At 36.7% G+C, this 26,854-nt stretch overlaps 1 protein-coding gene across 5 annotated transcripts in view; it reads left to right on the top strand.

Moving 5' to 3' along the window:
• Positions 1 to 26,642, top strand: part of RPGR (retinitis pigmentosa GTPase regulator) — a 74,751-nt gene extending 48,109 nt beyond the window's left edge. For 2 of the 5 annotated variants that reach the window (XM_059883814.1, XM_024988447.2), the window contains 3 exons: positions 847 to 904; positions 2,692 to 2,780; positions 22,119 to 26,642. In XM_059883814.1, the coding sequence (XP_059739797.1) occupies positions 847 to 904; positions 2,692 to 2,780; positions 22,119 to 22,139 (168 nt within the window). In that variant the 3' untranslated portion in view covers positions 22,140 to 26,642. Of the gene's footprint in view, positions 1 to 846; positions 905 to 2,691; positions 2,781 to 11,787; positions 12,443 to 22,118 lie in introns of those variants that run through there. The other 3 variants (XM_024988444.2, XM_024988446.2, XR_009493597.1) reach the window with 2 other exon arrangements.
• The last annotated feature ends 212 nt before the right edge of the window (positions 26,643 to 26,854 follow it).

The following is a 26,854-nucleotide window of genomic DNA, read 5'->3' on the forward strand; positions in this document are numbered from 1 at the left end:
CCAAAACAATCTCTTCCAATTGGCAGATTTCCTCTAGTGACCCTGCTAGGAGACAGGTGGTAGGTTTGAAATCATTCATTTTCTGGATTCATTTCAGAGGTATGGAATTCAGAAACCCAAACCAAATGATACTGTATTGATTCATTTTCATTTCATTTTTTAGATCAGTTCCAAAGAGCTCTGAGTTAATCATGCCATCTCATTAATGAAACACTCTTCTCTCTTTATTTAAATTGATTCCCTTTGAGCTCCACATTCCCCTTTTCCTTAACATAGACAACCATTAAAACATGCTTTCCTTTTATTTGCATATGTACTTGTAAAACATATATTGTTTTGTATGTATGTATTTTTAACTTACGAAATGGTATTGTGCTCTAGAGGTCATTCTCTCCCTTACTTCCTTCTTTTTCCAAGACTCCTTTCACTGAGGGAAAAATACATTCTAGCAGTTGTTGTTTTCTTTCAGAATAAGGGGAAAATTCTGTTTTATAAGGAATATTTATGAGTTCCAGCTATGGTGGTCCCTGAAATTATTTAGCATAGAATTCATTAAACTCCAATTTGACATTATAAAATGTTGAGCTAATTCATATACCAATCAATGTTCCTGAATCTTCTTTGAGTAGAATTCTTGAATATACAGTTCTTGTTAATCATACAGTTTTATGCTAGCGAAGGATATTAGCAATTATCTAAGGTAAGAGTTCAGCAAAGAGAAGTAATTGTCACACGTTTATGTTATTAGCTAGAGACCGACTCTAGAACTCTGCTTAAAACCAAGACTAGGTTTTCTAGCCCAGCACAAATATGTTTTTTATTATATTATTTCTTTATTGTTTATAGGATGAAAAAGTCAACCGAGAGGAACGAGCCATTCATGAATACAATGAAAATCCAAAAGGTGTGAGCATATTTGACTTCGAAAGTATACTTTTAAAAAGGCTAGATACATAGCATACTACGTTCATGTGTACCTACAGGTATATATATACTGTGCTGTGTAACTAAGCACATAGCTTACACACATGTATTCTATTGTACACTTTTTATTGTCACATGACCCTCATAAGCTATGAAATATGTGGTACAGTATTATGTGTTCTCATTGATCACCACCATAGCTTCTTTACATGGAAATATTCCCATTGCTCATGGCTGCTTATGTGTCAGTGTTAAGTGATTTAGAACAGCCTTTTTACAGCTTGTTTTTTTCAGTCAGTACTATGAAGTCGGGCATTTGTCCCAGATCCCCATTTATATGTCTGGTGAGCACTGCCAGACCCTGTCACCAATGTCCATGCTGGCCTAGAGCCACAGCAGGCCATCCAGTTATTTCCCCCAGAGCCTAGACATGAGTCTTTGATGGTACCACAGGCGTTTCAGAGGAATCCTTTCCCAAGCCTTGCTGCTGGTGTCAGAGAACAGGTGCCGCAGAACAGAAGAGACTGTGACTGCCCTTGAGACCTGCAGTTTCTACACCCAAACCATTGGTGTTTTTGCTCTATGAGCCCTATATTATTTTCCACACCATAACATCACAGTGTGCTTTTGCTGCAATGTCATTACAAATAACTCTCTATAGTAGTGCATATCTCATCTGAATTTAAGCAAAAGAAAGAATAGTTCCCCTAATACTTTTTTCCTTCTAACTTCTGCAGAAAGATAGTAAGTTTTAGAATATTTTAAGCAAAATGTTAAAATATTTGTCATTGCTAAGTATTCTACACCCTATAACCTAATATGTTAAAAAGAAATTAAAGATTGAGGCTGTTGATTATATAAAATTAGAAGGATGCACATGCTTCATGAGTATACTTGCAAGATCATTATTCAGCTATGTAACATATGGATTAATTTGAAACACCAAAAAATATAACATGTCCATTTGGGTACAGATAATTTCATTACAACTAAGTTTATTATTTTAAAAGGTACTTTATATTTTACTTTATATCGTCCCTAACATTTACAGTTGTCAATGGCAACCCACTCCAGTACTCTTGCCTGGAAAATCCCATGGACAGAGGAGCCTGGTAGGCTTCAGTCCATGGGGTCGTGAAGAGTCAGATACAACTGAGCGCTTCACTTTTACTTTTCACCTTCATGCACTGGAGAAGGAAATGGCAACCCACTCGAGTGTTCTTGCCTGGGGAATCCCAGGGACGGCAGAGCATGGTGGGCTGCCATCTATGGGGTCGCACAGAGTCGGACACGACTGAAGTGACTTAGCAGCAGCAGCATCTAAACATTTATAGCATTGGTTAGGGCTTCCCTGGTGGCTCAGAGGTTAAAGCATCTGCCTCCAATGCAGGAGACCTGGGTTCGATCTCTGGGTCAGGAAGATCCCCTGGAGAAGGAAATGGTAACCCACTCCAGTATTCTTGTCTGGAAAATCCCATGGACGGAGAAGCCTGGTAGGCTACAGTCCATGGGGTCGCAAAGAGTCAGACACGACTGAGTGACTTCACTTTCACTTTGCTATATTTGGGTACTGATCATCTAAACATTTATAGCATTCATTAGGTCATTCTGATAATTTTGCCTTAACTTTTCAAGAAATACGCAGTTGTCCACTACTCTTTAGTATTACCCCATAATTCATGGTTGATAGTGTTTCACAGAAAGCAGCAGGACTTTTCTTTTTTTCATTAGTTAGAAAAAAATATTTCATAATATATCCTATCATAGGAAATATGTGTGATCGTGCAAAGAGTAGTTCTTCGGAAATCCTGGAAGATAATGAATCAACACCAACTAAAGACATAAAAAAATCGAAGGTAAGTGAAATGAATTTTTCATTTAGTGTTAAGGCCAAAGTATTGAATTGCTTCTTCTACTTTTATATAATGATCCGCATAATTTAACTCCCTTAATATGAGTTTTGGTGGCCCAAGAACATGTGATAAATTCCAGGTGATGTTTCACGTTTTTAACGTGCCTATTTACTTATTGGACATTATGATTCAAGATTATGATTCAAGTTGCTCTTCCAAAATGTAATAGCATGTTCCTTTCAACCATCCCATGCATACTGATTCATCATACAGGAAAAGATACATTAAAGAACTCTATTGCTTAATTATAAGAGTATACTTGAAAAAAAAAAAAAAAAAAAAGAGTATACTTGGAGAAGGAAATGGCAACCCACTCCAGTGTTCTTGCCTGGAGAATCCCAGGGACGGGGGAGCCTGGTGGGCTTCTGCCTATGGGGTCACACAAAGCCGGACACGACTGAAGTGACTTAGCAGTAGCATACTATCCTGAGAATCTAGAAGAGAGTAAGGCTAAGTAAAAAGAAATAGGATGGATTAAAAAAAATTGATGATTGTGCTTAGAAGACAACATGCTACTTCAGTGTCTCCTGACTGATACTTGTTTTGGAGTTTTTACAAGTCTGATAGATAACGTTTCTTCTTCTTGGAAGTAAATTAGCCTTTCCACTTGAAGAAGAACTTGATTTAATCATGAGACCACATTTCCAGGTATAAGTGTTAGAAGGAAACATGGAAGACAAGAAAATGAAAAGCTTTGTTAAATTCTTATTCAACCTTAGGTCTCAGCTTAAATGTCATTTCCACAGAGGCCTTTTGTGACCAACAGCACTTATATAAATTATGTCTCATTATTATTCTCTTACATAGTACCCTTTTCCTTATACTTCTTAGTGTTTGTCACAGTTTGCAATTACATAGTCATTTGTATATTTGTTTACTTTATGTCTGTATCTCCCCACTGGCCTTCAGCTCCATGGGGACAGAAACCATTTTCTATTTTGCTTTCTAGTGGCACACATCACAGTTCCTGGTATGTGACAAATGCTTAGTAAATATTTTTGGTTGACAATGAATTGTAAAATGTAAGGGGGTAAGAAAGAGGAAAGAATGAAGGTAAAGCCAGGAGCCATCCTTAGGGTAGTAAACAGTTGTCTTTTGCCATCTTTGTGGGTAATATGGCACTCTGAAATTTCTTTCAGAATTACTTCAGAAATGTCAACAGTTATTTTAGCCCAAATATCCATATTACTATATTTTGCTAATATTTCTTCATGACCATTTTTATCTTTCTAAAAGTATCTTAGAAGTTTGGATTACTGTACCTAAAGATGTCTTTGACCTGGCTCAAAGGACACTTCAGAATAATTATCCTTTTTAGAATCATAATGGGCATCGCTAGAACATTTCATCAGGATTTAGGGACTTTCTAGATTTTCTGTCTAGTAGAACAGAACATTTAACAGATACTCCACCACTACACTTTGTAGCTTTCCTGTGAAAACTTTTTTCAATTATAAAGAGCTCAGGGAGAGAGTCTGGCAAAGAAAATCAGATATGAGGGAGAAGGATGAAAAGTAAAGGAGTCAGGAGACATGAGAACCCAAGGAGAGGAAACGTGAAACAAAGCAGCAGAAAAAAAAAAAAAACTGAAACACACCTCTGACCAAATGAAAATGCTTATTCTAGAATACATGGTCGAGTTTAGGGAACATTTCAGGCTCTCCAGTCTTCAGCATTGTCGATAGATGGTAGCATTTGAATACATGGGACAGGGGAGGCCTGAGCCAGAGAAGGAACATGGTGTGGCAGGCACCTGTAACAGCAGGCCAAGTGGGGAGCCCTGCCAGCCCACACGACAAAGGTGAGGCCAGGCCAGGATACAGAGTGCCAGGCTGACGAATTCAGTCTTAGACTTGATTCTGCTTAATTTCTCATTTATACCTAATGGAAAAATATAATTCAGTAAGTATACATGACCTTGGTTAAAGAAAAGAAACAAAAAGTAATGAAAATTATATTTTTAAAAGTCAAGCAGTAATAAATATACTTCGAACTTAAAGAATAGGCTGTTATTCTATATATTTTAAAAAGTTAATAGATGATTTGGATGAAATTTTTTTCCAATCCTTCCCACATGATATATTTTAATTTACAATGTCTCTAACCTATTTATACTATCTAAGCCAAACAAATCAAGCTGTTTTTAAAACTTGGGAAATAAATGATGCTTTAACTCATATCAAAATAATTATGTGTTTGAAATTTTACACCCCTTCCCTTAATTAGACAGCCACTTCAAAGATAATCTAAAAAACAAAAAAGAAAAGAACTAATTACACTTTTGGTGTCTGTAAGACAGAATTCACCATTGAATTTTGTTTTGATGATTTTAAATGTTTTGGATAGCCAGGTTAGGACCCATGATTTTAATTGGTGCCAGAGATTTTTGATGATTGTTATATCTGGAAATTGCCAGATACTGCTTTTCCAAATTGTAGCAAATTTGGATGCACAGTTAGCCACTAAGAAAAATGTGTTATTGGCTTAATTTCCACCTAAGTAAGCTAATGAAAAAAGCAGGAAGCTTCTTAGCCATTAATAATAATTCCTTCCCATCAGAAATTAGTTTATTTATGTATTTATTTAGCATATATTTACTGGAGGCCTCTTATGTGCCAGGCACAAGGCTGAAAGCTTCAGATATACAGAGGTTAAAAAACCACTGCTGTCCCTCAGAAACTAGCTAGAACATGGCAGATTCCTGGATAATTCCCCATACCGGTGCACAGTCAGTTGATTTCTTATTAATTGTCATGACCATAAATACAAGAAGCTGAGATGAGAATTTCTCCACCAAAAATCATGTATGTGGGGTCTTATCTTTCCTGATGGCTTCCTTTTCTCTGATACTATGCTTTATTCACCATGGCAGCACAACTCAGCACGTTTGCCCCAAGTACACAGCTTTACTGTGTTGTGAAGAAAATCTTAGGTCAATTACACTTATAGTTTCCTGCTGCTATCAGTTTTCTCGGAGAAGGCAATGGCACCCCACTTCAGTACTCTTGCCTGGAAAATCCCATGGACTGAGGAGCCTGGTAGGCTGCAGTCCATGCTAAGGGTCAGACACGACTGAGCGACTTCCCTTTCACTTTTCACTTTCATGCATTGGAGAAGGAAATGGCAACCCACTCCAGTGTTCTTGCCTGGAGAATCCCAGGGATGGGGGAGCCTGGTGGGCTGCCGTCTCTGGGGTCGCACAGAGTCGGACACGACTGAAGTGACTTAGCAGCAGTAGCATCAGTTTTCTCAGGCTTAATACATGAGAGGATCTCTTTCATACCCACCCAATAATTACTCCCCTGCTTTTTAAAAATAGCTTTATTTAGATATAATTTACCTAAAATGAACTATGCATTTTTGAAGTATGTAGTATGATTAATTTTAACATAATATACACCCGTGAAAGCATAATCACAATCAAGGGTGTGAACAGTGCCATTATGAGCAGACGGTTCTTTGTGCCTCTTTGTAATCTCTGTCTACACCCCACATCCCCATGCCATACTCAGCAAATCACTGGTAACTGTTTTGAGATTCATCCATGCGTGTATCATAGTTCATTCCTTTATATTCCTGAGTGGTGTTCCATTTTGAGTTAATTTCTTACTGTGGTAAAGGTATGGATTGAAGTTCTGTTTTTTTTTTTTTGCATATGGACAATTATTCTAGCATCATCTGTTGAAAAAAAGAAGCCTATCCCTTCTCTACTGAATTACCTTCATACCTTTTTCAGAAAGCAATTGATTTTTTATGTATGAACCGTTTTCTAGACTCTGTATTCTGTTCCTTTGATCTGTTTATCTTGTGCCAGTACCACACTGTCTGGATGACTATGGCTTTAATATAAGTCTTGAAATCAGAAAGTTAATCCTCCAATTTTGTGCCTTTTCAGACATATTTTGGCTATTCTAGACCTTTTGTACTTAAGCATGTGAATTTTTACAATCAGTTTGTCAGTGACTGAAAAAAAAAATGCCTGCTGAGATTTTGATTTGAAATTGTTTTTGAATCTATAGATAAATTTGGGGAGAATTAATATTTCAACAATATTAAGTCTCCTAATTAATGAACATGACATTTCTCTTATTGATGTCTTTTCAAATTTCCTTTTGCAATATTTTGTTGAATTTTTCTTAACATGAAAGTTGAGGTCACTGATTTGAGACCTTTCTTCTTTTTTCTATTTGGCTTTTTGTGCTGTAAAGTTCCCCTGAAGTACTTGTTATGTTGTGTTTTCATTTTTATCCAGTTCAAAATACTTTCTGAGTTCCCTTTTGATTTCTTCTTTGACTCATGGGTTATTTAATTTCTACGTATTTAGGAATTTTTCTGGGCTTCCCAGGTGGTGCTAGTGGTAAAGAACCTGCCTGCTAATGCAGGAGGCATAAGAGATTCAGGTTCAATCCCTGGGTGGCGAAGATCCCCTGGAGGAGGAAATGGCAATGCACTCCAGTGTTCTTGAGTGGAGAATCCCATGGACCAAGGAGCCTGGTGGGCTATAGTCCATGGGGTCACAAAGAGTTGGACACGATTGAAGTGTCTTAGCAAGGCAAGGGATTTTTCTAGTCATCTTTTTGTCATTAATTTCTAATTACATTGTGACTGGAGGAATACTTAGTATGAATTGATTCCTTCTGAATTTATTGAGACATGTTTTATCACCCACAATCAGGTTTATCTTGGTAAATGTTCATTTGAGAAGAAGGTTGAGAAGAATACTGTTGTTGGGAGGAGTGTTCTATCAATGGCAATTAGGTCAAGTTGGTCGATAGTGTTGTTCAAGTTTCTTTCCTTCCTGATTTTTTGTCTACTTGTTCTATTATTGAAAGAAAAGTATTAAAATCCCTTACTATAGTTGTGGGTTTGCTACTTTTCCTTGTGCTTCTATTAATTTTTGCTTGATATATCTTAAAGCTGTTATTTGGTTGTATTCTATATAATGTTTAAAATTGTTACAGCTTCTGAATTGACTCCTTCGTCATCATTAAATGACTTTCTTTATCCCTAATAATATTCTTTGTTCTAAAATCTACTTGATTTGATATTATATAGCCACTTTATGTCTTTGAATTAGAGTTATCTTTTAACATACTTTACTTTTAAACCATTTGTGATTTAACATTTGAAGTACATTTGATTTAGGCAACATGTAGATGGGTCTTGCTTTTTTATTTAATCTGAAAATCTCCGCCTTTTAATTGGAGCATTTAGACCCCAGTGGCACTAGTGGTAAAGAACCCATCTGCCAATGCAGGAGACATAAGAAGTGGTAAAGAACCCACTTGCCAGTGCAGTAGACGTAAGAGATGCTGGTTTGATCTCTGGGTTGAGAAGACCCCTGGAAGAGGGCATGACAGTGCACTCCAGTATTCTTGCCTGGAGAATCCCATGGGACAGAGGAGCCTGGAGGGCTACAGTCCATAGGGTAGCAATGAGTCAGACATGACTGAAGCAACTTAGCACGCACGCACATAGATGGGTCCTGCTTTTTTTTTTATCTTATCTAAAAACCTCTGCCTTTTAAGTGGAGTATTTAGACCATTTATATTTAATCTTTATTTAATATTTAATCTGATTATCGATGCCATTAGGTTTAAGTCTATTTTCTTACCATTGGTAGTGTTTTTCTTTGTCCCTAAAAAAAAATGCTACTTTATTTTATCAGATATATCCTTTTTCGTTCTTATATTTTTATTTGTAGTTTAGATGCATCTCTTGAAAATGACTATAAGCTGGATTCTGACTTTAAAAATGTTAACATATACAGTACCTAAAATCTAATGCTAATGAATGTTCCTTTCCCCCAAATATTACCAGGATCTTAGAAGAGTTTTCTATCACCCCTTTCTTCCCATTTTACATATTATTGTATCAAGTATTTTAATTTTTTAACCTCATCAATCAAATAACGTTATTGTTATACTGCTTTCTTTATTCACCATTCCTTTTCACATCTCACATGTCCTTTCTGTAATGTTGTTTTTATTCTTCCTGAAGAAATCTTTTGGAAGTTACTGTCATAAATTTTTTTCTGTAGTTAACTTTTTCGTTTCTTTCACTTGAAAATTAATGGTAGTATGGCTGATTGACAGTTATTTTCTTTTAGTATCTGCTCCCATTGTTGCTATTAAGACCTTTGCTTGAGTATATTGGCCGATAATTTCACATATACTCTGTCATTTCTCTCTGGCTGCTTTTTACATTGTCTTTGATGTGCTTCATTTCACTATATGATGCCTAGATGTGAGGTTTTTTTTTTTTTTTTTTTTACTTTAACTTTCTTCTAATTCATTATGACTCTTGAATCTGAAAATTCATGTCATTCATCATTTTAAGAAAATTCTCATCCATTATATTTTTGAATATTTCTTCTCTTTGCAAGTCAAATATAATAAAACTTTTCATTCTGTTATCTGTGTCTTTTAAATATCATTTTAATATTTTCTATATCTAAGTGATATTTGGGAAATTTCAGGGCTTGTCTTTTTCATAGTTATCTTTTCATCTAAAGACTAATCTGCTATTTAACCTCCCTACTGAGTTTTAATTTCAGTTATCTTTCACATTTTGAAGAGAAATATTCAATTTCAACTCTTTTTCAAATATGATACTGTAAAAACTAATACCTTGTTTTATGTTTGTGTTTTTTATTATAGTCCTCTCTGTATGTAGTTATTCCAGTGTCAGACATCCTCCAGAGTCTAAATCTGTTGCTTTGGTCACTTGCTAATGGTGTCTTGTTTCCTTCTTTGAAATTTGGATTGTGAGTTCATGTTTAACCAAGACTTTTTGTAGAAATGCTTTAAAGCTTAGATTGGGGTAAGTCGATCCATAGAGAATTTGTATAAAATTCTGTTAATTCCCCTTGGTGTTACCATTCCAGGACCATTTTCAGTTAATGTCTCAGTTAAGGGTTTCCCATGATTACTGTACATGTGAACCCCAAACTCACATTAGGAAAACACTGTTAAGCTGAGAGAGATGTTATTTTGTTACCTTCCAATATTTGTAGATAGACTTACATTAAAGGCCTAGTCCTTAGAGGGCCCCTACTTTACACAGGAGTCTCAGTTCTAGTTCTCCACATTTTGTGAGATCAAATAATTAAAATCCAAGAGTTATGAGATCAATAAATACTATTTCAATACTCAACTTACTCTGAGGCTTCCTGCTCCCTCTTCATTTTTTGGCCCATGGGAATTTCCCTTCATTTTTATGTGAGCTTGCCTACACATTATAAAATTATATTTTGTATACTTCTTCAGCATTTCTTAGTTATTTTGTAGTGGCAGAATTTTTCAAGATGTGTATTCCTACACAATAACAGGAACAGAGGTTGTTGCATTTTAGTTCGTAGACTCTTTTTCTAGACTCTTGACTTTTTGGGTTAGAACTTTTCATTCTCGTTCCTCCATTCTTTAAGACTAAAGGTAAGCTATTATTTGTTGTTGTTGATCAATCACTCAGTTATGTCTGATTCTGCGACCCCATGGACTGCAGCACACCAGGCTTCCCTGTCCTCCACCATCTCCCAGAGTTTGCTCAAACTCATGTCCATTGAGTCAGTGATGCCATCCAACCGTCTCATCCTCTGTTTCCGCCTTCTCCTGCCCTCAATCTTCCCCAGCATCAGGGTCTTTTCCAGTGAGTCAGATCTTTGCATCAGGTGGTGAAAGTATTGGAGCTTCAGCTTCAAGCATCAGTCCTAAAATGAATATTTAGGGTTGATTTCCTTTAGGATTGACTGGTTTGATGTCCTTGCTATCCAGGGAATCTTAAGAGTCTTCCCCAGCACCACAGTTTAAAAGCATCAATTCTTTGGCACTCAGCCTTCTTTATGGTCTGCAAACAATGATAGACTTCATTTTCTTGGGCTCCAAAATCACTGTGGATGATGACTATAGCTATGAAATTAAAAGACGCTTGCTCCTTGGAGGAAAAGCTATGACAAACCTAGACAGCGTATTAAAAAGCAGAGATATCACTTTACCAACAAAGGTCTGTATAGTCAAAGCTATGATTTTTCCAGTAGTCATGTACACATGTGAGATTTGGACCATAAAGAAGGCTGAGCTATTATTTTTAGCACCATTTTAATTTCTGAAAAAGCGAGATCTTCAGGTGCTTTTTTGGTTTTGGCATCATGTGAAAACCATTATTTGGATTGCCATTCTTTAGGAATCCTGTTTTCTCTCTGGCTAAATCCTCAAAGACCTTGAATCATTTGGCACTTTTCAGTTATCATCTTCCTTGATGTGTCTTGCATGTGCCTTGATAGCCACTCTCTTCTTGGTATTCTCGTCCTCTGATTTCTCAGATCCTTCTTTATCCTGATTTTGTTCCTAGAAAACTCAGTTCCCAATGCTGGCTCCTCTTCCTCTGCTTCCCTTTACACTAGGCATTTCCTCCGTTTCTTTTCTTCTTCTGTCTTTTCTGCCCACCTGGAGTCCCTGGGTTATGAGGTACTTTCATCTCTTCAGCTATTCTCTGCATTCTGCCTGTCTGTGGTCCATGTGTTGAACTGCCTACTCAGACCCCTGGGGCTCCCACTCTTTTGGCAGCACTAACATTTTGCCATCAATTCTGATCTAGAGGAACGGGGAGGTATGTCCTCCTGTAGAATATCTCAGTTTTCATCTTTTTTCCTCTTACAACAAAACAAAGTAAAATTAGTTCTTTGAAGAAAAATGACATATAACAAATAGCAAATACCAATACTGCTGATAGTGTTGAAGTGTAAACACCGAAAGGTCTTGTTTTAGGGGAGAATCATGATGGCAATTGGTAAAAGAAAAAAGGCTGGCAGATGCTGAGAATGTACCATGTGGTGCCTCATAAAAATGTGTTGAAATAATGTTAAGGCTTACTGAAAATTATACCCTCTAAATACCATTAAGTAACTGTTTCATTTACTGAAGTGAATTCTCTGCATGTGTTTTTTTCCTAGATTTTCCTCTTTAAAAGAATGTCATTGATGAGTCAGAAAATTGTGCAGATTAATAATGAGCCACTCCCAGAGATAAAACCAATAGGAGACCAAATAGCTTTTAAAAGAAATAAGAAAGATGCCAACCAGAACCACATGGGGCAAAATCATCAGGATACCTCACCCCCCAATATGGAGAGAAGGTCAAAATCTTGTACAATACTTTGAATATGTTTGTGTGTTCATGGTCACCAAGCACATTGTAATTTATACTTGAAAAATTTTTTGAGTTCTGAAAGAAAGTTTCTGATAACAAACTTTTAAAGATATAACTTAATAATATGTTTTATCTGGTTTGAATAGTATGACCAGTTTTGATGTTTATTTAAATACTGACAGTTTTGACAAGCAATTTCAGAATATGTTTATCTCCAGCTCTCCTTCAGGTGTTGTGGCCTTAACTGTTCAGTGTTGCAATATAAAATATATTTTTATATGTGAAAGTTAAATTATAATATTTCATAGTTTTGCTAAACAACTTTATTATAATTTCATAAGATAATATTTGCAACCTCATGACACTGTAACAGTTTTGAATGTATTTGCAATTTTCAAAAACTGAGTCAAAATTGTTTTGAATGAACATATTTTAATAAACTACATCTGGTCAGTTCCACTGTTTAAATGGATGAATATGAATAAAATTTGGGGGTACTTGGAGGTATCAGTATACAAAACAGGGGCAAAAATATTAATTTAAAAATATTGAAAGACATAAAATGCATTTACCTTTGAGTAAAGAAAATAGGGCAACTGTGTAAACAGGACATCTTTGTGGAGAAACTGTTGAGGTTTGACATGAAAACACTGCAGATTATGTGCTGTGATCTGCACTGTTTGACCATGCCACAGATCACCAACCTAGGAGAACCAGACACAGCCTGACCGGCTCATTTCAGCTGTCTCTAGCACTGACAGTGGTAACTAGGGTTGGCTCCACCACAAGGAATCGGAAGGGTAAAGCTGTAAGTCAGGTAGAATAGAAACATTGCTTTCCTATGCTCACAGATGCTACTTTGAGCAACTCAAAAAAAATTGAGCAACTGCCTTCATTTTTCCCATTCTAGCTTCTGACTAAAACATTTTCTTATTCAATCACAGCGACCATTGCTCCATTTGAACAGATAAACTCCATCTTTGTGTTTCATGCACAAGGGCTAAAAGGATGTTAGTCTAGAATAGACCTGATTTTGAAATCTTGCAAAACAGTCTCATACTACATTTAGTAGAATTCTAATATTATTAAAAGTAAATTTAATAAAAAATGTTTGCTATCGCCACTGTAGTACAGTATTGTAAGAATACTTTGCCAAAAATATAAGCTATAGAAACCCAAGTGGAACTGAAACTCACAAATAATACTAAGACATGCCAAGTGTGATAGGCAAGATATCATAAAATGGCCCCTGAGGTTCCCACCAGCTGGTATATGTGCCCTGAATAATCCCTTCCCCTTGAGTACAGGGGGAAACAGTGACTATGATGAGATAGCACTCCATTGCTTATGTTATATTATGTGGAGAAGGTGAAATATTTTGCACATATAATTGAAATTCCTAATCATTTAACTTTAAGCAAAAGAGAGATAATCCTAGGTGGGCCTGACCTAATCGAATTAGCCTTTTCAAAAAATCTCTAGATATCAGAGTTGGACAAAGTCACAGCAATTCAAAGCAGTAGAGATGATCTCCTGTTGGCCTTGAAGAAGCAGCCTTGTGTGTGTGTGTGTGTGTGTTGTGTGTGTGTGTGTGAAAGTCGCTCAGTTGTGTTCGACTCTCTGTGACTCCATGAACTGTAGCCTGCCAGGCTCCTCTGTCCATGAAATTCTTCAGGCCAGAATACTGGAGTGAGTAGCTGTTCCCTTCTCCAGGGGATCTTCCCAACCCAGGGATCGAACCCAGGTCTGCCTCATTGCAGGCTAATTCTTTACTGTCTGAGCCACCAGGGAAGCCCTGACGAAGCAAACTACCATGTTATAGAGTCATATGCCAAAGTGAGATGCCTCTAGGATCTGAAGGTCCTATGTATTCTATAACTGCAAGACACTGAATTCTTCCAGCAACCAGTGAGCCTGGAAGAGGAATTTAATGCTTATATTTGACCATAGCCCTGGCTGATCCTGATTACAACTTTGTGAGGCCCTGAACAGAGGACCTAGCTAAGTAGTACCCAGGCTCCTGACCTATGAAAACTACAAGATAATAAATATATATCATTTTAATCCACTAAGTTTATGGTAAATTATTATGCAGCAGTGAAAGCTAATATCAGTTTTATTCTGGGAAAGGGCCTCAAATTAGAAATTTGGAAAGTCTTCATCTCGGGAGTGAAGGAATATTTTATTAAATTGAACAAAAAATGCATTTAAACCAGGGATCGCATAACTGAAGTATTTTCAGAGGCTAAACAGATAAGCATAATGGAGCTGCTGCCAATCTGTTCTAGCTGGTAATTGCTATTTCTCAATACTGGGCCCTGTATTGCCAGACTCTCAGCTGTTTTCAAAAGAAGCTGGAAATGTGTGTTTTTTTTTTTTAATTTATTTATTTTTCAATTGAGGGATGGTTGCTTTACAGAATTTGTTGGTTTCTGCCAAACATCTACATAAATCAGCCATAGGTTTACATATGTCTCCTCCTTCTTGAACCTCCTTCCACCTCCCACCCCATCCCACTTCTCTAGGTTGTTACAGAGCCCGAGCCCGTATTTGAGTTCCTTGAGCCATACAGCAAATTCCCATTGGCTATCTCTTTTGCATATGGTAATGTAAGTTTCCATGTTACTCTCTACATATATCTCACCCTGGAAATGTGGGGTTTTATATAGGCAATTCATTCGTGTGCATGTCCATGCGTGCATGCATGTGTATATAAACAGGGAGAGCCAAACCGTAGCTGCAGGCCCAATTTTGGCCACAAAGGGCAAATTGTGACCTCAGTTTTAAAGAAAGTACATTATTTTGGCATGACAATTTTGTTTACAAGGAAAAATATGTTGAAATAATTAATTAGGTCCTGGATTTATCTCAATTGTAATCTTCCCTTGTTTGGCCTCTGGAAATGAGAGTTAAACAATTACTTAGAAAAGTGATCATTCTGCTAAGAAGGTAATTTTTTGTTGCATACAAATGTGTACTCAGCCTTCTTGGGAGTATGGGGAGTTGAGGGAGAATGATGGAATATTATTATCTTGAATATAATGAAGTAAGATATTTTTCTCTACATTAAAGTTAAAAGACAACAAACAAGCTTAATAGTAAGCAGTTCCTCCAACAATTGTGATGGATGACTACTTCGGCGTAGTGTTAATACACAATTCTAGTCACCGAAACATCAGGAAATAGTATCCTAACCCTAAAAGTATTTACAAAAGCTACAGCAGGAAGTCTTATCTGACCAGGCCAAGCTGCATTCCCAAATAGTTCCATTTGCTTTTGTGTTCATCTGGTATGTATAAATATGTATGTTATGATAGATGAGATGTCTTCAAGGTAAGGTTAGCAGTGGATTAGAGAGCTATATCTAAATTTAAATGATGATACTATTTTTATTTTAAGAAAACTTGTCTGATTTAGTGATACATATCTATCCCAAGGTGAAAAAAAGTTTTATATTCTAGAAAAGCTTTTGAAGTTTATCAGAAGTAATCCTCACAAGTAATTTGTTAGAATTTGTCAAAATATTAGCACAGTACTCCTGAAACTTTACAGAATTTTCCCTATGAGCTTTTTTGTTATAACAAAAGTTTTCTTTTATAATTTCTATCAATTGCTTAAAATCATTAAAATTCTGTACATAGGAATGTTTGAGTTCATATTTTTAGGTAGCTTATAATTTCCAACTTGGCATCAGATTTACATTAACTCCTTAATTGGTATAATTATTTAACTTACTGTATATATAATTAAGAATTAACAAAAGTTATATAAAAATGTAAACTAATTTGGGAAAACTTTTTAAATTGAATTGAAGCTTTCATATTTGAATTGAATATTGATGTACAGTAGTATGTTAGTTTCAGGTCTGCATCAAAGTGATTTTATGTGTGTGTGTGTGTGTGTGTGTGTAAGATTATTTTCCAATATAGGTTACTACAGTATGTTGACTATAGTTCTCTGTGCTGTATAGTAAATCCTTGTTGCTTAATCTATTTAATATACAGTAGTTTGTATCTCTTAATCCCATACTCCTAACTTATCCCTCCCTCTTTCTCTTTCCCCTTTGGTATAACCATAAGTTTGTCTTCAAGTCTGTGTGTCTGTTTCTCTTTTGTATATAGGTTCATTTGTATTATTTTTAAAAGTCCATGTATTGTTGTTTAGTCGCTAAGTTGTGTCCAACTATGTAACCCCATGGACTGTAGCCCACCAGGCTCCTCTGTCCATGGGATTTTCCAGGCAAGAATACTGGAGTGGGTTGCCATTTCCTTCTCCAGGGGATCTTCCTGACCCAGGGATCAAACCTGTGTCCCCTGCAGTGGCAGGCATCAGAAGGCGGATTCTTTACCTCTGAAGTGAAGTGAAGTGAAGTGACTCAGTCGTGTCCGACTCTTTGTGACCCCATGGACTATAGCCTACCTGGCTCCTCCCTCCATGGGATTCTCCAGGCAAGAGTACTGAAGTGGGTTGCCATTTCCTTCTCCAGGGGATCTTCCCAACCCAGGGATTGAACCCAGGTCTCCTGCATTCCAGGCAGACACTTTAACCTCTGAGCTACCAGGGAAGCCCCTTTACCTCTGAGCCAGCCCCCCATATAGTATTTGTCTTTTTCTGTCTGACTTCATTTTAGTGTGATATTCTTTTAGGTTCATCCATGTTGCTGCAACGGTATCTTTCATTATTTTTTGTGGCTGAGTAATACATATATATATATATATATATATATATATATATATATCCATTGTTGTTGTTGTTCAGTTGCCCAGTCATGTCCAGCTCTTTGCAATCCCATGGATTGCAGCACTCCAGGCCTTCCTGTCTCTCACCATCTCCTGAAGTTTGCCCAAGCTCCTGTCCATTGCAGTGGTGATGCCATCCAGCCATCTCATCCTCTGATTCCCTCTTCTCCTTGTGCCCTCAATCTTTCCCAGCATCAGAGACTTTTCCAGTGAGTCAGCTGTTTGCATCAGATGACCAAAATACTTGACCTTCAGCTTCAGCATCAGTCCTTCCAATGCGTATTCAGGGTTGATTTCCCTTAAGATTGACTTGTTTGATCTCCTGCTGTCTAAGGGACTTTGAGGAGTCTTCTCCAGCACCACAGTTTGAAGGCATCACTTCTTTGGTGCTCTGCCTTCTTTCTGGTCCAGCTGTCACAACTGTACGTGACCACTGGGATGACCATAGCCTTGGCTATATGGACCTTTGTCGGCAAACTGATGTCTTTGCTTTTTAACACAGTGTCTAGGTTTGTCATAGTTTTCCTGTCAAGAAGCAATCGTCTTCTAACTTCATGGCTGCAGTCATCATCCACAGTGATTTTAGAGCCTGAGAAGAGTGAAATCTGTCACTACTTTCACCTTTTCCCCTTCTTTTGCCATGAAGTGATGAGACCAGATGCCACGATCTTAGTTTTTTTTTTTATATTGAATTTTAAGCTGGCTTTTTTGCTCTCCTCCACCTTCATCAAGAGGCTCTTTAGTTCCTCTTCGCTTTCTGCCATTATAGTGGTAGCAGCTCAGATGGTAAAGTGTTTACCTGCAATGTGGGAGACCCGGGTTTGATCCCTGGGTCAGGAAGATCCCTTGGAGAAGGCAATGGCAATCCACTCCAACACTCTTGTCTGGAAAATCCCATGGATGGAGGAGCCTGATAGGCCTCAGTCTGTGGGGTCGCAAAGAGTCGGACACGACCGAGCGACTTCACTTTCACTTTCATTCACATATCTGAGGTTGTTATTTCTCCTGGCGATCTTGATTCCAGCTTGTAACTCATCCAGCCTGGCAATTCGCATGATATGCTCTGAGTATAAGTTAAATAAACAGGATGACTATAAATAAATAGCCTTGTTGTTCTCCTTTCTCAATCCTGAACCAGACAGTTATTCCATTCAGGGTTCTAACTGTTGTTTCTTGACCTGCATACAGGTTTCTCAGAAGACGGGTAAGATGGTCTGGTATTCCCATATCTCTGAGTGCTTTCCCACAGTTTGTTATGATCCACACAGTCAAAGGCTTTAGAATAGTCAGTGAAACATAGGTAGATGTTTTTCTGGAATCCCTTGATTTCTCTATGATCCAGCAAATATTGGCAATTTGATTTCTAGTTCCTCTGCTGTGTCTAAACCCAGTTTGATCATCTGGAAGTTCTCAGTTCATGTAATGCTAAAGCCTAGCTTGGAGGATTTTGAGCATAACCTTACTAGCATGGGAGATGAGTACAATTGTCCGGTGATTTGAACATTCTTTAGTACTGCACTTCTTGGGAATTGGAATGAGGATTGACTTTGCAGTCTTCTGGCCACACTGCTGAGGATTTTGAGCATAACCTTACTAGCATGGGAGATGAGTACAATTGTCCAGTGATTTGAACATTCTTTAGTACTACACTTCTTGGGAATTGGAATGAGGATTGACTTTCCAGTCTTCTGGCTACACTGCTAAAATTTCCACACAGCAAATTTTACCAAATTTGCTGACATAATTGAGTGTATCACATATTAAAATAGCATCATCTTTTGATTTTACATAGCTCTGCTGAAATTCCATCACCTCCACTATCTTTATTGATCTCCTTGATGGAAAAAATACACAGAAGAACTGTACTAAAAAGATCTTAATGATGTGGCTAGCCACGATGGTATAGTCTCTCACTCAGAGCCAGACATTCTGGAGTGTGAAGTCAAGTGGGCCTTAGGAAGCACTGCTTCCAGTATAGCTAGTGGAGGTGATGGAATTCCAGCAGAGTATGTGATGTACTTTTTTTTTAATTGAAGTATAGTTGATTTGCAATGTAGGGTTAATTTCTACGGTACAGCAGTGAAATAGAATCTGCATTAAATCTGTAGATTGCTTTGGGTAGTATTGCCATTTTAACGATATTAATTATTTCAATCCAAAAGCATGGGATATCTTTCCATTTCTGTTAATCATCTTCAGTTTCCTTTATCAATATTTTATAGTTTTCAGCATATAGGTCTTCCACCTCGATTAAATTTATTCCTACATATTTTTTTGACATTTTTTTACTTGCTTTTTCTGATATTGTTAGTGTAAGGAAATATAACTGATTTCTGGATATTAATTTTGGATTCTGCTACCTTGCTGAATTCGTTTCTTAGTTCTAATAGATTTTTAGGTTTGTTTTTTGTTTGTGTTTTTGGTTTTTTTGGCTATGCCACACAGCTTGCAAGATCTTAGTTCCTTGACCAGAGATTGAACCTGAGCCATTGCAGAGAAAGCACCAAGTCCTAACCACTGCACCACCAAGGAATTCCCTAGTTCTAATAGTTTTTATATGGAGTCTTTATGATTCTCTATATAGAGTACCATGTCATCTGCAAATAGTAATAGTTTTACCTTTTCCCTTCCAATTTGGATACCTTTTATTTTTTTTTTTTTTCTTGTCTGATTACTGTGGCTAGGACTACCATTACTATGTTGAATGGTAGTAGTGAGAGTGGGCATCCTTGTCTTATTCCTGAATTTAGCAAGAAGGCTTTCAGCTTTTCACTGTTGAGTATTATGTTGGCTGTGGGTTTGTTGTAAATGCCTTTTATTATATTCAACTATGTTCCCTCTACCACTTTGGTGCAAGTTTTTGTCACAAATGGTTGTTGAGTTTTATCAAATGCTTTTTCTGTATCTACTGAGATGATCATGTGGTTCTTTTCTCTTGTTTCTCACATCGATTAATTTGCATGTCTTGAACCATCCTTGTGACCCTGGAATGAATCCAACTTGATCATGGTGTATGATACTTTTTATATATTATTGGATTTGGTTTGCTAATATTTTGTTTAATATTTTTACATCAGTATTTATCAAGGTATTGGCCTGTAATTTTCTTTTTTTGTAGTGTCCTTGTCTAGTTTTGGTATCCGGGTGATGGCATCATAGAATGAATTTGAAATTTTTCCTTCTTCTTCAATCTTTTGGAATAGTTTAAGAAGCAAGTATAAGTTCTTCTTTGTATGTTTGGTGGAATTTCACAGTGTATCCATCTGTTCCTGGACTCTTGTTTTCAGAGAGGTTTTTTTTTTTTTTATTATAGTTTCTATTTTACTTCTAGTGATCAGCCTGTTCAAATTATCTATTTCTTCTTGACTCAGTTTTGGCAGGCTGTATATTTCTAGAAACTTCTTCATTTCTTCTAGATTGTCCAGTTTATTGGCATAAGTTCATAGTATTCTTTTATGATTTTTTTTTATTTCTGTGGTATTAGTTGTTATTTCTCCTCTTTCAGTTATTATTCTGTTTGTTTGACTCCTCCTTCTTTGCTTTTTGGTAAGCCTGCCTAGAGGTTTGTTGGTTTTATCTTTTCAGAAAAAAAACAGCTTTTGGGTTTATTGATCTTTTCTATTGCTTTTTATCTGTTTTATTTCCTCTGTAATCTATATTATTTTCTTCCTTTTGCTGACCTTGGGTTGCAGTGGGTTGTAGTAGAAGAGTGTGACCACAGAGTGATAGTAGGAAGCAGTGTTTTTGGAGTGATGGAACTGTTCTATATCTTGATTTTGGTGGTATTGCCTAAAACTATACATTATAAAACCTGTACACCCAAAAAAGATCAATTTTATTACATTGATTTTTTACAATAACATCAAATACACTTTAAAAAAAAACCTAATTCAGTCAAATAAATTAGATGGACCTTAAATAATGAGACTTGAAAATCTAACTTTTGACCTAAAGGTAAAATTTGGGTTATCTTAGAGTAGTAGTTCTTAGCCAAGGGTATATGTAAAACACAGGGAAGTTTTTCAAATGTGACTGCCTATGAACTACCTGGTTCTGATTCACTAGGTCAAGCCTAGGACTGGTTATATCTCTTTAAAATAGTTTCCAAGGTAGTTATGATCTAACATCAAGTGGAGAATAATTTATTTGAACTGACAAATTATTATAAAACTTCAGAATGTTATCTCTCACAAGCAAACTACTATAAAAATTCGAAGAAATTTCCACATCGTTTTCTCTGAAAGATCCTAGTTGTATTAGTCTAGGTAGCTGAACTTCTGTAACAAAGACTCTCCAAATCTGAGGTAACACTGAGTGTTTATTTCTTGGTCATGTCAAAATAACACCAACGGTGTGTAGATGACCTTGCTCCACACAGTATTTCAGGAACCTTGTCTCTTATCATTTGGTGGCTTTAGTATTCCCTTGGAGGCTTGCCATCCTCCAGGCCTGGAAGTTGTATGTATCACTTATGCCCAGATTCCACTGGCATTCACTGGCATGGGCCCAACTTTCTATAAGGGAAACTGAAAAATGTTGGCTAATTGTGAGCCTAGGAAAACAAGGGCTCTACACAATGGAATATACTTAATCTATGTGCCAATGGAGGGCATATCCATGTATTTTCACAAATAAGAGTGAAGGACTGTGGAATACTTTATACTTTTTATAATTTAAAACTCATTATTAAGATGTTGCCAACAGCATGAAAAGCCAAGTTTCCAAAGCATAGTTGTGTGTTACTAAGAACACTGGAAAATACATAAAAGAGTTTAATTTGGGCTTTGGAGGCCTCCCACCCTATTTCTCACCCTATTATTGCTTTTGACCACAAGGACCTGCTGACATCACTCCTGATTGTGTCCCTTGTACCCTAGTGAATGGTTTTGCCCTCTAGGTTTTGTTTATCACCTCTGTTCTTCTCCAGTGTATTCAGTGAAGATCCACACAGGTGTGTTTCCTCCCTTCCTACTTCCCATGCCGTCATACGGACTTGAGAAAAATTCACTTATTACACATTCATTATTACAGTATATAAAACTGTTATCTATATCCACAACATGTGTACTGTATGTCTTAGCACATATGATAAATAGGATGTGGTCGGTGAGATGAACATCACAGAGGTACTCCAAGAAGAATGCACATGTGGAATGTAACCTTATCCCATTTTTCATTAAGAAAAATGCTAGAAAAGTGATTCTTTGGCTTGTGTGGTAGTGATAGCAACAGCATTTGTACATGTGGGAAGAAGTAGAAAGAGGAAGAAACAGAAAAGTAGAAAATATCTATTATCTACTGAAACAGGAGTTTATCCCCTATTTTTGTATAAGGGCCTAAACATCAAACAAATGAAATAATCAGTACATTTTGTCTGTTTCCTGTGTTTGTAACAGACTGCATTTGCATTGATTTGAAAGCAAGTTTTGTTTCCAAGAAGAGATGGCTTACAAGGGATTTTATGCCTCCTTCCTGCAAAGCTGAATAGAGTAACATAATTGCATGGTATTTGGGCCATCTTTCACAATCATTAATAAAGGGATTACTCCAGCCACAAATATATCAAAGTAAGTATTTTCAAGGGTCAGAAGAGAAAGTACTCCAAAAGACCACACCACAGAGTCTTCAGCATGAGGTCAGTGTCAGAACTCTGTCATAGGGTTATGACTACACAGTGGCAGGACTTTTATTTAGAAAGCCAGCAAAGTTTACTTCCATCAAGAATTGAAATATAAGACACAGGGTTCAGACAGTGTGTGGGAGAAGCAATAAAAAAAGGAATAAGAAGTATATGTATACTGATAAAATCAGTGTCAATTAGGCAGTGGGTGTTTGATTTGCAAGCCTATGTTTCACTTTTTCCCTAAAATTCCCAATTCGGTAGATTTTGAATTCTCAAAAAGAGGCCTAGCTTTCATCAGGATTGGTATCTAATACTAAGGGGAATGGTCATAAAAGAGAAAATTGAGAAGTTGGAAGAAATGTGACATTTTGTAAACTATAGGCAGTAAAAAGAGGCCTTGAAGGGATTGAAATAGCCATGGTTGAAAGAGAAATGGAAAACCACATAACTCAAAGAAACATGGACCTCCCTCCCCCTGAACCATTTGGATTTAAGCATAGCTGAAGAAGCTGAAGGAATTTGGTTGTGTAGTACAAGCGCAGTACACTTTCCTTTGAGCAACTACCTGCCATGCCCAAGTTTCTACAAATAATACAAATGGTTTTATCAATGATTAAATAGCCTACCAAATGCTTTAAGTCTTGGGGCAAAAATCTGACCTCTCAGAAGCTACTGCAGGAAAATTTCTTCTTATATTTGTGTAAGGCTCAGTGTAGTTGGAAAATTGTTTTAATATTTCAACAATTAGTTATTAACCACCTCAAAAGTTCCCAGAAAAAGAGGAAATAGAAACATAAGCAACATTTGAAAATAATTTTCTGACTTTTAGAAACTGTTTTAGTAGGAAAAGACTAGTAATTTATCCTGCCTTTAAAAAAATGAACTTAGGAGTTTTAAACTCCTTTGTTAAATTTTTTTTAACACCTTCTGATATTTAAATACCTTCATTAAATTTTTTATTTCAGTTATTATACTTTTCAACTCTAGAATTTTCATTTGGTCCTTTTTTATGATTTTTATTTCTCTATTGAGATTCTCTGTTTATTGACTCATTTTTAACATATTTTCTTTTAATTCATTAAACATAGTTTTCTTTAATTACTTGAACAAATTTATAATACCTACTCTGAAGACATTCTCTGCTAAATCTAATATCTAGGTCTACTCAGAGTTGATTTCTATTGACTACTTTTTCCTGATTTGGGGGTACATTTTTCAGTTTCTTTGTCCAGTAATTTTTGGTTTAAAAGTGGACATTTATATAATATTTTGTAGAATATTCCTAATAACTTGACTTTTATTTTTCTGAAAGTTTTTTTGTATAGTTGTTTTGTTTGTTTGATGCTTAGTTACTTGTCTGAACTTAAACCATAGAATCTGTCTTCACCTACCTCCAACCACCACCATGTCACCTCACTCAGCATCTACCTGCTGATGTCTCTATTCAGATTTTTAATTAGTTTTACATTTTAGCCCAACTTCCTAAATGTTGCCCATGTGTCTAAATAGCTTAGCTGGTTAGCCAGTTAATTTGGCGGAAGTTGGGTTCGAACAGTTGTGCTCGTCAGACTTCTACCCTCTGCTGATTGAACTGTGTGTGGTTAAGGAATGCATTCCAACTTGCAGCCAGTTCTTGTATTTCCCTTGGCTTTTACTTTTCCCCAGGATCTTTTGGATCTCCCCCGTATTTTTAGTTTAGCAGCCCATGTGTTGGTGTGGACTTATCTCAGCACTGCTATGGTTCACTGGTTTTAGGATCTCCCCATTAAATATCTGGCTGTAATCAGCCCCAAACTAGGACCTCAGCCTTGCAGTAGCAAAGCTGGGAAGATTTCCCCCTCTGTTACAAACCAAATTCATACTTCTGTCTGGCAAATCTGTGGGTTTTCATCCTCTTCCCTTTATCCTTTACAGGTGGTACCCCCAATAAATCTCTTCTACATTCAGTTCACATTGGCAGTTGCTTTCTGGAGGACCTAAACTGATACCATGGGTGGCATAGTTAAATGGGCCATCCACTTCACAGTTTTCATTCAGGAGGTGTGTAAATTAGAATTGGATGACTCAGACCATCCTCAGTCATAAAACTGAGACTGCTCTGGAACTAACAATTGGTCTGTATTCAGGTCTACTAACTGAAATCAAAGATACTGCTCTATGCTTGAAGGAACCCAGGGGTTAAATTCCTCCTGTAGAAAAGAATGAGGCAATCATATAGGAGAAGATTCAGTGACCATTGGAATTTAGTCAGTTGTCACCAAGCTGAGGTGAGAAAGCTAGATTAGGAGCTGAAGGAGGATCCACAGAGGGTACCATCCAGGCAAAGACCTGAACCAGGAGATAAATAACCCAAGTTTTCTTAACTGTATCAATAATTGCATTCAGAAACTAGTATTAATTATAGAGACCTGAATATAGTAGCTAAAAATGCAGTGGTTTATTCTCTCGCATAAAACAAGTTCACAGGTAGATAGTCTTCAATTGTTATGACAACTCCATAAAATCCATCAGTAATTTAGAATCATCCTCACTTTTGCTCAGCCATTTTCACCATGTGGCTTCTTCTGTCCTTAAGATCAACCCATGTCACAAGGTGGATGCTAAAACTCCAGCCATTACTTATATGTAGTCTAGGAAAGAGAATGAAGAAAAACAAAAAGCCCTCCCCCACCCCCAACTGATTCAGCTCCTTTAAACAACTTTTCCCAAAGTTGCACTTCTACTAAATCCCATTGGCTAGAACTTGATCATGTTTCCACAACAAGGGCGTCAGAGGCAGATGATGTAGTCATTTATTCTGGGAAGCAGTGTGCCTTAGCTAAAAATCAGGCTTCTGTTATCAAACAAATATTTTCTACAATGATCCTTCAGTTTTAAAAAAATCCATTAAAAAAATTGCTTTTAATTTTTAAAAAATTAAAAAAAATTTTTTAAAGTATGGATTTATTTTTTCAAGTTGAACAGTGGACAGAAGTAGACGGGAACTTGAGGCAATATTTCTTCTTATGGGCTCCGCTAGAGACCAGAGGACAGATTCGACCCCTTTTGTGAACCATGGCATGGAATTGTCCACAACCACCAGGTACTAGAGAAGAGCCCTGCTCACTCCTCTGGAGACCCTGGAAAGACCCCAGATGTGACATTCATTAGGACGCAACTCCATGATATTTTATATATCATTAAAGACTTTTCTTCAGGCTAACAGAAATTTGAAAGGCTCAGCCACATCTAGGTTACCAAAAAGAGATGATTTTATATAAACTTTCTTAACCAGTTTGGTCTTGCATAATCATGGCTCCCCAAGCCTTCCTCCCAAAAGGTATTGGCTATTTTAAAATAGCAAAATACATTCAACCAAATTGGCTGTGAAAATCTACTAAATACAAACTCTCATTTGGTAACAGCCTGTCTTACACACACACACACACGTGTGCACGTGCAAGCACGTGTGCACAAGTACACACATTCTAGTGAAAAATCGCCCCAGGTCCAGAATTGAGTCTGATGAACTGAAGTCACACTTACTTAAATACTTTGACTTTACCTGAGAAGAAGTCTTCACTGAACACACAGGGCAGCTTTAAAAGAGATTTTTAAAAGGTAAACAGTTTTTGCCTTCTCTCTGATTATTCATGGAATGAATATAGCGTTTTCCTATGTCAGAACTCCTGTATTGATGAGACATATAAATATGTAGAGGTGATAATAATTCATGTTAATGAGGTATATAATATAACAGATACCTTCTAACATGGAAGCATTAAGCAAAAGAGACTTTAAACTTGACTTTCCCCATTATGGACGCCAGAATCTTGCCTACAACTATCAGGCAGAAACTCCCATTCCAAGTATCTACCTACCGTAACACATGGAAGAAGCATTTCATTGAGAACTTCATGAAGACAAACCCATAAATTTACCAAGAATCATACGTGTATATATCTCATTACAAAGTTAAAGCATGACTATATACAATAATTATTACAATAGCACTTAATAAGCATTGCTGCATCACACACTAAGTGCTTTCTTTTTAAGTCAGTTAATCCTCACAACATGCCTATGAGAAGAGTTTTATTTTCCCAATTTTCAATGTATACTTGAGTCACAGAGAAGATAATCAACTTGCATAACACACAGCTTTTAAACAGATGTCTAACTTTATAAAACCTGTGTTCTTAATCACAACGCTTTACATTGTGTACAGTCATTTCAACATGAATTTCCTTTGTTTTCCTCTGAAGAATTGATGAATATCCTTAGCCAGGTGTGGCTAATAAAGTGATCATTTTGATTCTGTATTGTTTTATTTTGTTGTGTTACTTAAGTTCTGTTGACAAGTCCTCTTCTGGGTGTCATGTTGCCATCTCTGCTGGGGTCTGTATTGAGTTAGGCTACATGTATTGACTTTGTACTGTATCAGCTTAGCTAACCCCAGAACTGTGTTTCTCAGAATTGCCTTCTTTGTATGGTTCTGGTTTCTGGTTGGCCACAAAAGATTTTAGAAGG

Source organism: Bos taurus, chromosome X, assembly GCF_002263795.3.
Source record: "Bos taurus isolate L1 Dominette 01449 registration number 42190680 breed Hereford chromosome X, ARS-UCD2.0, whole genome shotgun sequence".
Lineage (NCBI taxonomy): Eukaryota > Metazoa > Chordata > Mammalia > Artiodactyla > Bovidae > Bos > Bos taurus.